The 14705-nt window shown below is 42.5% G+C and overlaps 1 protein-coding gene across 1 annotated transcript in view; it reads right to left on the bottom strand.

Annotated features, from left to right (window-relative positions):
* LOC142203811 (RUN and FYVE domain-containing protein 1-like) overlaps positions 1 to 14705 on the bottom strand; it is a 172743-nt gene that overhangs the window by 45490 nt on the left and 112548 nt on the right. The window contains exons 15-16 of the mRNA XM_075274873.1: positions 10588 to 10682; positions 76 to 124 (exon numbers count right to left, since the gene is read on the bottom strand). Of these exons, the coding sequence (XP_075130974.1) occupies positions 76 to 124; positions 10588 to 10682 (144 nt within the window). The remainder of the gene's footprint in view (positions 1 to 75; positions 125 to 10587; positions 10683 to 14705) is intronic.

Below are 14705 nucleotides of genomic sequence, written 5' to 3'. Positions count from 1 at the left end.
ATACACCATTTACCGTATATGGCTTGGACAGTAAAGATAAAAAAAGGTTTTATGTGATTTCAGAAATGACTATACCTTAAGAGCTTTGTTGACTTCTTTGATGTCTTCCATTTTTAACTTTGACCTAAAAGAACAAAAGAAAAAGAAAAAGCATCACAAAATGAAAACAATGCAGCTACCGGTCTAGATAAACCAGAATGAAAAAAATTGAATAGTAAGGATGAACGTTTGTACAAGTGAATATTATACTGCTAATTGAAGAAATTACTATATTTTACAGGTTTAGACAACAGAAAATAGGAAGAAATATTTCTTATACATTAAAATTGTCTAGATGGCCCTATCAAAGGTTTTTGTAGCCATGTCTCTTTGTTTTGTTTAATATCTCTGCCTATAATATTCTTTTTATTGTAACTTTACTTTGCACACAGTATTATGCCCCATAATGGCCCCTGTACACACAGTATGATGCCCCATAATGGCCCCTGCATAAACAGTATTATGACCCATTGTGGACACTCATGAACAATTATTATACTCTGGAGTCTTTTCAGAACAAAGTCTTTGGTAAAGTTAGGTGTGACCAAAACCAGCTGTTTACAGAGGATCGACTTCAACTCTTGGAATGACCCCCTCAGTCTCTTCACTCCATTTGACCATGACAGAATTAGTCCCCTTAGCTAGGTCTGTCAGCAGGGCTGCAATAGTAGCAAAATTTGCAATGAACCTGCGATAATAGCCAATGATTCCCAAAAAAGCTCTCTACTTTGCTAACTAGGTGTTTTATCACCCCTCCTCCAATTACATACCCAAGGTATCTGGCCTCTTCCAGAACCAAAGCACAATTTTTTTCGGGTTGGCTGTTATAATGACTGCTTGGAGGGAATTTCAATACGGCCTGAACGTTTGGTAAGTGACTTTCCCAGTGTGAATTAAAGATGACAAAGTCATGTAGGTAAGCTGAAGCATACCTTCGATGGGGCTTAAGGACTCTGTCCATCAACCTGTGGAAGATTGCTGTAGCCCCATGTAACACAAATGGCACCCCTCTGGGGTGACAAATGCCGTCTTTTTCTCTGGTCTCTTTAGTGAGCAGCACCTGCCAGTACCCTTTGGTTAAGTTGAGGGTGGAGAAATACCTGGTATGTCCCCACATCTCGATTAACTCAGAGTGGCCCCCTCAGGCTGAAGCCACTTCTTTACCAGATATATCAGATCATGCATCTGGGATGGGGGTGGGAGACTCTCACAGAAAGTCCAGTGGAGCACTCTCCCAGCACGTACTGTACATGCATATTCACACTGAGACGTGACAGGATCTCACCTCTCATTTTGGAGTAGTCCTTAGCCTTCTGTTCACACAGATCATAGTAGGCCTTCTGAGGTTCCCCAGTGAGAAAATGTGCCACTACATTAGCCCACTGATTCTTAAGCAGTTTCTCTCACTCTGCAATTTGCTCAAAAACCTGAAGATATGCCTCCATGTCGTCTGTGGATATCATCTTTTGTAGGGCACTCTGTACAGCAGCTTAAGCAGCAGTCTGTACCCTCTGGGTCTCTCTTGCACCAGTACACTCTCCTGCCATCTTTTGGTCGACCAAAGTCTTACTGAGCTGCGTTAGCATCTCCTAAGCCGCAAGTTCACTTCCTGCTCCTGTGCTTGCTGCTGTTGTCTCTTGGCTTCCATCAGGGCTTTTTGCTGCTGTGTGCTTGCTGTTGCTGTAGGATGACTTGAACAAACTGTTTTACAAAGTCCTCCATGATGACAGTCTCCTTTTTAATCTCTCCTGCACCTTTCAACCAGGATATAGGAGAGGGTAAGAAAAAAAAAAAAAAAAAAAAGGTGTATGTCTCTTTAAGACCGTGTAATTTGGGTTCACTCGCATCCTCAGCACCATATGTGGGGAAGGTAGCTCAGTAGAAGCAGTGGTGCGGACCCAACCAGTCATAGACATAAGTCTTGCAGCAAAGTGGTTTATTTAATCTGGGACTGATAGCGGGACTCCAGCACTTTGCCTGTCGCCTTTTCACAACTTATATATAAACAACTTATACTACCTTGCTTGATGTTCCCTAGGGTATATAAAAATGTTTTCTCAATCTAAGCAAACTCTTTATATGTGTATGTGTGTCATAAAATTGGATTATTGCAAAATCATTACTGAACCCTGTATTTTTAATCACTTTGCAACATATACTGTATATCCACTATATAGCTACAGCACTGTCAGCACAGGGTTTTCATAACTTGATATACATTTGCCGCACTGTGAGGGCACAAACTCAGGAGCTAACATTCCACTGCAATGGTTAGCTCTAATTTGGACTGCTTAAAGGGGCTCTACGATTGGGAAAAGTCATTTTTGGCTAAGCACATACTTGTATAGCCTTTAGAAAAGCTTTTCCACACATACCTTTTGTATGTAAATTGCCTTAGTAGTTTTTGAATGAGCCCATTTTTATTCACATGCTAATTAACCTCCAGCAAGCACAAGAAGTTCTCAGCGAGCTCTGAGTTCTCACTTCTCTTTCTGCTGTGTGTGGGAGCAGGAAGATGAGTCATCAGCAGCTGCAGCAGTATAGTGGACAGTACTCGCTGAGAACTAACATAGGTAAATAGAAAAATACTTGGCAATCACCCAGATGCGTAAAATGCAATCTTTATTCTTAACAGTCCAGGTTAAAATAACATAGGTATGGGAGGAGGCACACTCGAGGTTGAGCGACAGCTGTTTCGTGCTCTATCGCACAAGTGCGATAGAGCACGAAACAGCTGTCGCTCAACCTCGAGTGTGCCTATGTTACTACTGCTATTTTTCTCCTTAGAGCACCACCCATATTGTGCATTTTTTTGTCTATCCCCACGCAGGTCATTTGACCTGTTACATGAGTAGTACTGCCTACAATTCTCATTTCTGCAACACTCGCTGGAGGCTAATTAGCATGTAAATAAAAACAAGATCATTCATAAACTACTGAGGTGATTTACAAACAAAAGGTATGTGTGGAATAGCCTTTTTAAAGTATTTGCTTAGTTAAAAATGACTTTCCCCAATGTTAGAGCCCCTTTAATCCCTTAGATGCCAGCTTTTAAGTGTCCACGGTATCTTAGAGGTTAGACAGAAAAAGTGGCTCCTGCATCCCTACAGCTGATGAGATGCTTTGTTTTTCAGACAGACAGTCATACCAACTAAATGAGTTAATAAACATTATTTAGCATTTTTCTGCTTTATGTTGCCATCATCTTTTAAACATCCCTTAATTTATTTTGAAATTTAGAAGGCTTAACAGTCTATCAGCAATTTTCCAAATGTACAAGATGAACTTCTCAAACTCATTTTTAACCCCTTAACGCTAAATCACGTACATGCACGTCAGGGAATGTGGTTAGTTCCTGCATTCCCACGTGCATGTATGTGATGGAGATCTCACGGGCTCAGAAGCAGAGCCCGTGTGATCACCATGGGAGTCTGGCTGTATCTGACAGCCAGGCTCCCCCTGTAGCAGCAGGGACAGCGAGCTCCGATGGGGGGAGGGCTAACCCCTTGGCTGCCGGGACGAGAGGAAGCTTCCTCTATAGACTGCAATACACGTGTATTGCAAGTCTATAGTTAGTATAGAACCAGCGATCCTCTCTGATCACTGGTTCTAGTGTGCTTACAGCACAATTAAAAAAATGTAAAAAAGGTTTTTTTTTTAAAAAAAAAAAAAATAATAATAATAATAAAGTGTGTAAAACAAACAAAACAAACATTTATAAAACCCCACAAACTCCCTTTTTCTATACAAAATGAATTACATAAAAAGCCTGAAAATATTAATTAAAACAATACATGTTTGGTATTGCTGTGTCCGTAACCACGTGTACAATAAAAGTGAAACAATATTTAACCTGCTCAGTGAACGTCAGAGAAAAAAAGCTGAAAAAAACACCAAAAAAAGTTTTTTGCACATTTTGCCTTACAAAAAGTGATCAAAAAGCCATACATCCCCCAAAACAGCACCAATGGAAAGCACAGAATGTACCGCAAAAAATAAGCCCTCTCAACCAACTCTGTAAACCGAAAAATAAAATCATTACACAGCTCAGAAGATGGCGATGCAAAAATCATTGATTTATGTCCCCAAATGTGTTTTGTTCTGCAGAATTACTAACACATAAAAATATAATATAAATGAAGTATCGCCGTAACCGTACCGACCCGCAGAATAAAAGTCACGTTACTTATGCTGTACACTGCATGGCGAAAAATTTAAAAGGTAAAATGCAATGCCAGAATTGCTGTTTTTTTTTTTTATCCACCAAGAAAGAGTTAATAAAATTTATTCTATAAATTGTAGGCACCCAATAATGGTGTCATTACAAAATACATCTCATGCTGCAAACAACAAGCCCTTATATGGCCACATCACCAGAAAATTAAGAAAAATATAGCATCTAGCAATGTGAAGACAAAAAAATCACCAAATCACCAATCATTAGAACACAACTGGCTGTGGCAGGAAGGAAATATATAAGCTGTGTGAGTGTATATCAGGGGACACCCCAGATTTACAGCTTACAAGGCAAGACAGCGGTGACCCCCAAAGTGACCCGCAGAGTGACTCCCCCAATCATAGGAGTTACTGGGACATAGTAGGGAATTTGGTGTTTGCAATGTACTCCGCACCGCGTACATATTCACTTTTCACCATCCGCTGTGCATTCCCGCCTGCAATACTAATACTCACTACACCCATTGGTAAATTCTTTCAGGGGTGCAGCTTTCAAAATGGGTAACTCTTTGGGAATTCCACTTTTCTTACAGGCTTATGACAAACATTTCCCGCCATGTTCCCATACAGCATATTACGACCACATATGGGGTATTTCTGTGTTCAGGAGAAATTGTGTAACAACCTGTGTGGGGCTTTTTCTCCTTTAAACCCTCGTGAAACTGAAAACTTTGGGGATAAAGGGACATTTTAGTAATTTTTCATTGACACATTCCAATGTTCGTGAAATCTGTGAAACTGCTGTAGAGTCAAAATGCTCACTACACCCCTTGTTGATTTCTGTGAGGGGTGTAGTTTCTAAAATGGGGTCACTTTTAGGGGGTTTCAAATTGTTTTGGTACCCTAGGAGCTCTGCAAATGAACATGACGCATTAAAACTTCCCTTCCCTTCCATGCACTGCCATGTGCCCAAAAATCAGTTTACACCCACATGTGGGGTATTTCTGTGCACGGGACAAATTGCGTGATAAACTGTCAGATGCATTTTCTAGTTTAACCCTTTGTGAATGTGATAATTTTAGGTCTAAATGAATGTATATTCATGAAATGTATATTCGTGAAAAAAAATGAAATGTCTAAATTTCACCTCCATATTATTTTTTATTCTTATGAAAAGCTTAAAGGGTTAACAAACATCCCAAATGCTGTTTTGAATAATTTGAGGGGTGCAGTTTTGAAAATGGGGTGATTTGGGGGTGTTTCTATTATATAGGCTTTTATAATTCCTTTCAGAACTGAAGCGGTCCCTAAAAAATGAGTTTGGAGTATTTTCTTGTAAATCTGGAAAATCTCTGTTCCACTTGTAAGCCTTGTAACATCCAAAATAAATTAAAATACAATCAAAAGATGATGCCAATATAAAGCAGAGATATGGTAGATAATATTTATTCATGTATTTGGGTGATATGGTTATCTGCCTGAAAAGCAGAGAATTTCACATTTTGAAAATCTCAATTTTCTCCAAATTTCCATCAAATTTCCTATTTTTTTAATAAGTAAATGTGTTACGAGAAAACAATCTCAAAATCACTTGTGTATTTTGAAAAAATAGGCCTGGTCCTTAATATACTTTTGAGCTGTGTCCTTAAGGGGTTAAAGACCACTGCAGTGCTGAATGGGAATTTTAAGGTATATATTAAGGTATATATTACAACCCCCCCTTCATAAATCATCACATTTTCAAAACTTAACTCGTTAAATAATTCAAAACTACATTTTAGAAAGTTTGTTAAATCTTTAAGCATTTCAGGGGAATTAAACAAATACAGATGTGAAATTTTGCCGTTTCGACTTTCAACCATCAGCTGGAAAATTAACACCGTGCTTAGGAAGTAAAAATACTTGTTACACCTCTGGATAACTTCCTTGAGGGGTGTAGCTTACAAAATGTGGTCACCTATCAAGAGATTCCACTTTATTGGCACTGCTCCAAAAATCAAATAGCACTGCTTCCCATTTGTGTCCAAACAGCAGTTTTATCCACATAAGTGAGGTATCCAGGGTATGTTGTATTGTGGGTGTAAACTTCTGCTTATGCACACGGTAGGATGCAGAAGGAAAGGAGCACTATTTGACTTTTACAGGCAAGATTTTTGGGGTTTGGATGCCATGTATCCATGATGTTTGCAGATACCCTAAAGCTGGAAGTAAAGAGAGATCCCTTGGGAAGTGACCTCATTTTGAAAACTGCACCCTTCAAAGAATTTATCAAGTGATTTAGAGAGCATTACTTTTGAAAATGCAAAAGCACAGCTAATAAGAAGCAGATGTGCGTCCCAGAAAGTTCTCATGGCAGTTCAGGCTGACCTGACATAAAATAAGGCTTTGGCAAATTGTTTCCACTTTCCCCTCCTCATTTTGCTACCTGAGTAATAAAATACTCTGTAGCCTAGCTGTGCTCCCATATCAATGGAAATGATGTATTTTTCACTATCTTGTCTGTCCTTTGTTGTGGATAAGTGTTTTCTCATACATAAGCTCTCTGTAGCTTCTCACCACCTCACTCTATGCCCTCCATAACCTGCAATAAATATTACTTTAATATTTAATAAAAAAGGGGTATTCCCAAGTCCCTTGTTCACCAGTCTTTGCTGCTGCAAAGACTTCTTTCTTCCTGGTTTTCACTATGGTGGGCGGGGTTTCATATGCAAAACCATACTGTCTGACTACCTCCAGTTTAGCTCTGCCCCCAAATTAGCGTGTAGCGCCGCCCACCACATAGCGTGATCCTATGGGACCTGTGATGTCATCAAAGGTCCTATAACACTTGGATTTAGCTTGTTCTATATACAGTCGGCTAAATCCTAGTGGGCTAAGGGACCAGGTCCTTCTGCCCACTAGCTTTTAGCCTGCTCTATATAAGAAAGCTAAATCCTAGTGAGCAGAAGGACCAGGTCCTTTAGCCCACTAGGATTTAGACTGTTTTATATAGGAAAACCGCACTCATTTCCCCCCTCCTTTATCTGAGAGCAGGAAGCTAGGTCACATGTGTGGTGTAGACACAGGAACAGCTACAGACACAGGCTTGCTCCCGTGCACTTAGCCCCTCCTCCCTCTCCCCTGAGAGCAGGCAGCTACGTCACTTGACATTTGAGCAGATAATCCCAAAGGTCATAGAAACACAGTGTCAACAATGAAGTGAATAAATTAAGATAGTGGACAAACAAAGTAGTTTTGCTGAAGCAGTATATTTAGGAAAAGTCTTAAATCCACATTAACAAGCAGTATAGATAGGATCCTTGTTATGGGACAACCCCTTTAAGCTCTTCCTTCCTTAAGCTCTTCCTTTCTCTGACTAGTATACACTTCAATAGGAATAGGTATTAACCAGATAGAGACAGTGCATGCATTAGAAAATATCAAAAGAAATCCACAGCATTCCCAACTGATGCATAATTGAAACATGTCACTATTTCACACTAGCCTCTGCTCGAGACTTCATCTGTGTGTTGTTGCCATCAATGATCCGCTTATATTCAGCAAATTGCTGCAGGCTATGGTTCGCTTGCTCCGATGTTTCGGCAGCATTCAAGTTGTCCTGCTGCTGAACTTGTTCCTCACACCGTACCTGTGATTCGTCTAGCATCTCAGCAGCTGGATGGAAAGCCATATAATGAACATATTGTTGGCGTCGATGATCCGCCTGCTCCGGATTTTTGGCAGCTCTCAAGCTGTCCTGCTGCTGAACTTGTTCCTCACGCTGTGCCTGTGATTGTTCCGGCATCTCAGCAGCTCATTGGGACACCATATAATGATTAGAGATGAGCGAGTACTGTTCGGATCAGCCGATCCGAACAGCACGCTCGCATAGAAATGAATGGACGTAGCCGGCACGTGGGGGGGGGTCAAAGCGGAAGTACCAGGTGCATGCATTCATTTCTATGGAGCGTGCTGTTTGGATCGGCTGATCTGAACAGTACTCGCTCATCTCTAATAATGATTGTGTTGTTGGCGTTGATGATCCGCCTGCTCCGGCGTTTCGGCTGCTGCAAGAGCCACTTGACGCCTAGCTTGTTCAATCCTCCTCAACTCCGCTTGATCCGCTCAGTTAGCACTGACTTTTGACTTCTGGTTATCTTCATAACTCTTGTTGTTTTAGAATTTTGTGACAAATTAGATTTTCTTTTTCCCAGCATGTTTAAAATTACCAAATTGCCAATTTGTCAGTGTCTCAGCACTGGAGTAGATCAGATAAAAAAAAAAGTTCACTTTAATATATTCCAAGATGGTGCCGCATGAGTGGCAGCCAACAGATCTCCAAGCTGAGAGAGACCTTTACCTTTTTCACTCTTTTTGTCTGTATCTTCAAGAATCCACTACTCAAGCAACCTAACATTATGAATTAGTTAACTATCTGGAATGGAAGAACCTGCGGGATATTTTCTTTGTGTCTATTGTTTATGCATAGAAGATGCCTGCTCGGCTGGAATTTCCTGTGTACATGTGCCTTGTTAACATCACCCCATGAGCTAAAGAAAGCATGGACAACATGAGGCAGACAAAGCATGGAGGAGAAACCTGCATGAAATTGCGGACTTCGTCTTTCAAGGAAATGTTTTTGCGTCTATTGCTTATGTGTGGAAAATGCCTGCGGTTGGCTGACTGTATACCTTTCTTTTGCCGTGGACACGTGGAGTGGAACTCTGTTACAGTATAGGAACCAACCACTCCACTCCCCCATGAGTTAAGGAAGCATGGCAAGACAGCAGATAATATGGAGGAATAATCAGCACCCTGTCTCCCCGGATGGCTTCAGACTTCTTCAGGCGGATAGAACACGTGACAGCGGTAAGAAGATAGGAGGAGGGCTTGGGATGAAGGATGGGGTACTTTTTGGGGCATTTTTGTGGTTAAAGGGATTCTACCACTAAAACATTTTTTTTTTCTAGTTAACACGTCGGAATAGCCTTTAAAAAGGCTATTCGTCTCCTACCTGTGGAAGTGCTCTCCGCCGCGCCGTTCGTTCAAAATACCGGTTTGTACCGGTATGCTAATTAGTTCTCTCGCAGCGATGGGGGCGTCCCCATTGCAGCTCGAAAACCGACCGCAGCGCCGCCTCTCTGGTCTTCGGTGTCCTCCCCTTGCTTCTTCAGCGTCTGTCGGACGCCTGCGCAGTACGCTCTTGTTCGGCGAAGATTGCCGAACGTACTGCGCATGCGCGAAATTGCGGTCCCAGCCATAGTGCAATTTTGTGCATGCGCAGTACGTTCGGCAATCTTCGCCGAACAAGAGCGTACTGCGCAGGCGTCCGACAGACGCTGAAGAAGCAAGGGGAGGACACCGAAGACCAGAGAGGCGGTGCTGCGGTCGGTTTTCGAGCTGCAATGGGGACGCCCCCATCGCTGCGAGAGAACTAATTAGCATACCGGTACAAACCGGTATTTTGAACGAACGGCGCGGCGGAGAGCACTTCCACAGGTAGGAGACGAATAGCCTTTTTAAAGGCTATTCCGACGTGTTAACTAGAAAAAAAATATGTTTTAGTGGTAGAATCCCTTTAAGGAACAATAGTGCTGATGCAAGATATCGAATTAAGTGAGCATGACATCTCACTACCTACCAAAGGAACTGTCACATGTTATCGTGATAGCTACATATGCCCCCCACCTCTGCAAAAAGCTGTTTCTGTCTACATGCTGTGCCCCCCTCCTCATGTCCTCCAACTGCAGTCGGGCTGTATTATTAACATCAGTTCGCACAGAGAACTAAATGATCCTGCAGTTTGTCTTTTGTTTAATTTTCTTTAGTTGCTATGGCTCCTAGTATCTCTCTATCTGCCATGAGCTTGTATGTGTTTCTCTCTTGCTATATACTACTGTACTATCCATGATGCTGTATCACACTGAATTTCCCCATTGTGGGACTATTAAAGGATCATCTTATCTTATAATACAACTGACAAATAAGATTTGTATCCATATACCCAAAGCACTAATGATCAAAGTTTTTACATTTTGAATCCCCCATATCAAAAAGTTCAAAATTAACAAAAAAAAAAAAAAAAACAACTATATAAATTAGGTATTGCTCTATACACATTGACCTGAAGAATGACATGTATCAGTGCAAAATGTAAAATTAATAAAACAATGCTGGAATTGGAGTTTTTTTCATCTTCCCCAGAAAGAGCCTATAAGTTATCTGCACCCTAATTTGAAAAATACAACTAAAAAAGCAACCTGACAAAAAGCAACACCGACCTTTCATAATGTGACAATAAAAACAACAACAACAAAAAAACCACAAAAATTGTTGCAGAGTTCAAAAAGGGATATGGGACATATATAATATTAAAAATAAAACAAAACTTACTGGCTGAGATGAAAGCCCATTTCTTGGAGGGCTTGCTCCTGTTCTTCACATACCTTCTGCAATTGTGCTTTCTCTATAAGCAACTTGTCAAAATCCTGCAACAAAAAGTAATGATACACAGCGCATCAATGTATAGCAAAAGTTCCTTTCTGTGCTTCCAACCCTTCAATTCAAGGTACAAATATGAGGAAAGTTCCCGGGACAACAATTTATTGAAGAGATTTTCAATGCTTAAAATATTGCTGCCTTATCATCAAGATGAAACTAGTGCAAGAGCCAGGATATGGGCCCCCACCAACTAACTGTTTACAGTAGCTGAAACACAGAAAATGCGGCATAAAGCAGACAACTCTTCTCTGTGACAACTCTTGTTAATGCTGGTCAGCTCTCATTTACTTGAATAGAAGTTATGTTGCACTTACGCTAGGTTCACACTAGCGCCCGGAGTCCATTCTCAGATTTCCGTCTTCTGCATGCAGAAGACGGAAAGCTGTCAGACCGGGTCCAGCCGTGAGCGCCGTTTTTTTAAAATCTGCTAAAAAGAGCTGATCAGAGGGGACAACTGTCTGATATTAAGGTCTAACCTTAGGATAAGTGATGAATATATTTATTTTGGAAAATTCCTTTAAGAGGTGTATGCATCTTAAAGGCATTATCTGGTGAGTAATAAAGTTTACATTCCATGTACACTCTGATCCTCCGCCGCCGTTTACTACTTTTGCAGAGGGCAGCAGGGAAGACAAACTCTTATTCCTCTGTTTTCCTTGAAGTTGCTCCAATTATATTGAATGGAGCTGTAGCCCAAGTCACTGAGCAGTTGGTGACATCACAGAGCAGGAACAGATGGAGGAACGGTTGGAGGGGAGACAAAGGAACAAGAGTCAGAGTCTTCCCTGCTGGCCTTTGCACAAGTAACAAATGTGGCAGCAGGAAATTAATTTTAAACTTTATAAATCCCCAGAAAAATTCTTTATTAAATTCAGTCTCTTTTGATTTTCTGTGCAACTAAAAATGCTAATCTACATTAGATGTGGGCAGATTTGCACCATAATTTACTTCCTTTTCTAGTGGGTGGCCATGCCTCTACTAAACCCCACCCATTTTGTCTGTGTCATTAAAAAAATAGTGAGAGAAGCTAAGAATATGTTGCAACCTTTTACACCAGAAAACTGGCATAAATGGGTTAGCACTGTATCATCACCGTCAAATAAGTTTGTTTTAGAGGCAGAAAGATGCGTGTTTTACCCAAATCAACATTGTGTGAGGGTTGTATTGTTAAGTTAAGTCAGGGAAAAGCTGCTGTCATTTTCTGGGTGCTGCTAAAAAGAGTGGACTCCCAAGCATAATGGAATCTAAGTGTACGGTCTGTTTGATTCTGCAAGTCTAGAAATTATTCTATTACATATCTCTTTTTTCACAGACATATATACAGATTATACATATACATACACACACACAAATACATGTATTCAGTAAAGGAAATAATTTTTTGATTTCTTGCCTACTGACAAAGACATGAACAGCATTTTCATTTTAAGGGTATGTTAATTTTAACAGTGAGAGACAGAAAATTAATAGAGATGAGCGAACACTAAAATGTTCGAGGTTCGAAATTCGATTCGAACAGCCGCTCAATGTTCGTGTGTTCGAATGGGTTTCGAACCCCATTATAGTCTATGGGGAACAGATACTCGTTAAGGGGGAAACCCAAATCCGTGTCTGGAGGGTCACCAAGTCCACTATGACACCCCAGGAAATGATGCCAACATCTCTGGAATGACACTGGGACAGCAGGGGAAGCATGTCTGGGGGCATCTAACACACCAAAGACCCTCTATTACCCCAACATCACAGCCTAACAACTACACACTTTACACACTCAATACCACATCTCTGACAGTAGGAAAACACCTTGAAACATGTGTATTTGGCACTTGCAGTGAGGAGAGCTTGTCACCAGCAGTGAATTTGGCCCTTGTAGTAAGTTGAGGTTGGCACCAACATTTGTTTTGAAAATCAGGGTGGATTGAGCCTCTAACCAGCAGAGTTTGGGCAAATTCATGGTGGAGGGAGCCTCTAAACACCCCAGTTTGGGCAAATTCATGGTGGAGGGAGCCTCTAAAAACCCCAGTTTGGACCAATTCATGGTGGAGGGAGCCTCTAACCAGCCCAGTGTGGGCAAATTCATGGTGGAGGGAGCCTCTAAAAAACCCAGTTTGGACCAATTCATGGTGGAGGGAGCCTCTAACCAGCCCAGTTTGGGCAAATTCATGGTGGAGGGAGCCTCTAACCAGCCCAGTTTGGGCAAATTCATGGTGGAGGGAGCCTCTAAAAAACCCAGTTTGGACCAATTCATGGTGGAGGGAGCCTCTAACCAGCCCAGTTTGGGCAAATTCATGGTGGAGGGAGCCTCTAACCAGCCCAGTTTGGACCAATTAATGGTGGAGGGAGCCTCTAACCAGCCCAGTTTGGACCAATTAATGGTGGAGGGAGCCTCTAACCAGCCCAGTTTGGACCAATTAATGGTGGAGGGAGCCTCTAACCACCCCAGTTTGGACCAATTCATGGTGGAGGGAGCCTCTAAAAACCCCAGTTTGGACCAATTCATGGTGGAGGGAGCCTCTAACCAGCCCAGTTTGGGCAAATTCATGGTGGAGGGAGCCTCTAAACAGCCCAGTTTGGGCAAATTCATGGTGGAGGGAGCCTCTAACCAGCCCAGTTTGGACCAATTAATGGTGGAGGGAGCCGCTAAACAGCCCAGTTTGGGCAAATTCATGGTGGAGGGAGCCTCTAAACAGCCCAGTTTGGACCAATTAATGGTGGAGGGAGCCTCTAACCAGCCCAGTTTGGACCAATTAATGGTGGAGGGAGCCTCTAACCAGCCCAGTTTGGACCAATTAATGGTGGAGGGAGCCTCTAACCACCCCAGTTTGGACCAATTCATGGTGGAGGGAGCCTCTAAAAAACCCAGTTTGGACCAATTCATGGTGGAGGGAGCCTCTAAACAGCCCAGTTTGGGCAAATTCATGGTGGAGGGAGCCTCTAACCAGCCCAGTTTGGACCAATTAATGGTGGAGGGAGCCTCTAACCAGCCCAGTTTGGACCAATTAATGGTGGAGGGAGCCTCTAACCAGCCCAGTTTGGACCAATTAATGGTGGAGGGAGCCTCTAACCACCCCAGTTTGGACCAATTCATGGTGGAGGGAGCCTCTAAACAGCCAAGTTTGGACCAATTCATGGTGGAGGGAGCCTCTAAAAACCCCAGTTTGGACCAATTCATGGTGGAGGGAGCCTCTAACCAGCCCAGTTTGGGCAAATTCATGGTGGAGGGAGCCTCTAAACAGCCCAGTTTGGGCAAATTCATGGTGGAGGGAGCCTCTAACCAGCCCAGTTTGGACCAATTAATGGTGGAGGGAGCCGCTAAACAGCCCAGTTTGGGCAAATTCATGGTGGAGGGAGCCTCTAAACAGCCCAGTTTGGACCAATTCATGGTGGAGGGAGCCTCTAAAAAACCCAGTTTGGACCAATTCATGGTGGAGGGAGCCTCTAAACAGCCCAGTTTGGGCAAATTCATGGTGGAGGGAGCCTCTAACCAGCCCAGTTTGGACCAATTAATGGTGGAGGGAGCCTCTAACCAGCCCAGTTTGGACCAATTAATGGTGGAGGGAGCCTCTAACCAGCCCAGTTTGGACCAATTAATGGTGGAGGGAGCCTCTAACCACCCCAGTTTGGACCAATTCATGGTGGAGGGAGCCTCTAAACAGCCAAGTTTGGACCAATTCATGGTGGAGGGAGCCTCTAAAAACCCCAGTTTGGACCAATTCATGGTGGAGGGAGCCTCTAACCAGCCCAGTTTGGGCAAATTCATGGTGGAGGGAGCCTCTAAACAGCCCAGTTTGGGCAAATTCATGGTGGAGGGAGCCTCTAACCAGCCCAGTTTGGACCAATTAATGGTGGAGGGAGCCGCTAAACAGCCCAGTTTGGGCAAATTCATGGTGGAGGGAGCCTCTAAACAGCCCAGTTTGGACCAATTCATGGTGGAGGGAGCCTCTAAAAAACCCAGTTTGGACCAATTCATGGTGGAGGGAGCCTCTAAACAGCCCAGTTTGGGCAAATTC

Source organism: Leptodactylus fuscus, chromosome 5, assembly GCF_031893055.1.
Source record: "Leptodactylus fuscus isolate aLepFus1 chromosome 5, aLepFus1.hap2, whole genome shotgun sequence".
Taxonomy (NCBI): domain Eukaryota; kingdom Metazoa; phylum Chordata; class Amphibia; order Anura; family Leptodactylidae; genus Leptodactylus; species Leptodactylus fuscus.
This window is presented reverse-complemented; position numbering and strand designations above follow the sequence as displayed.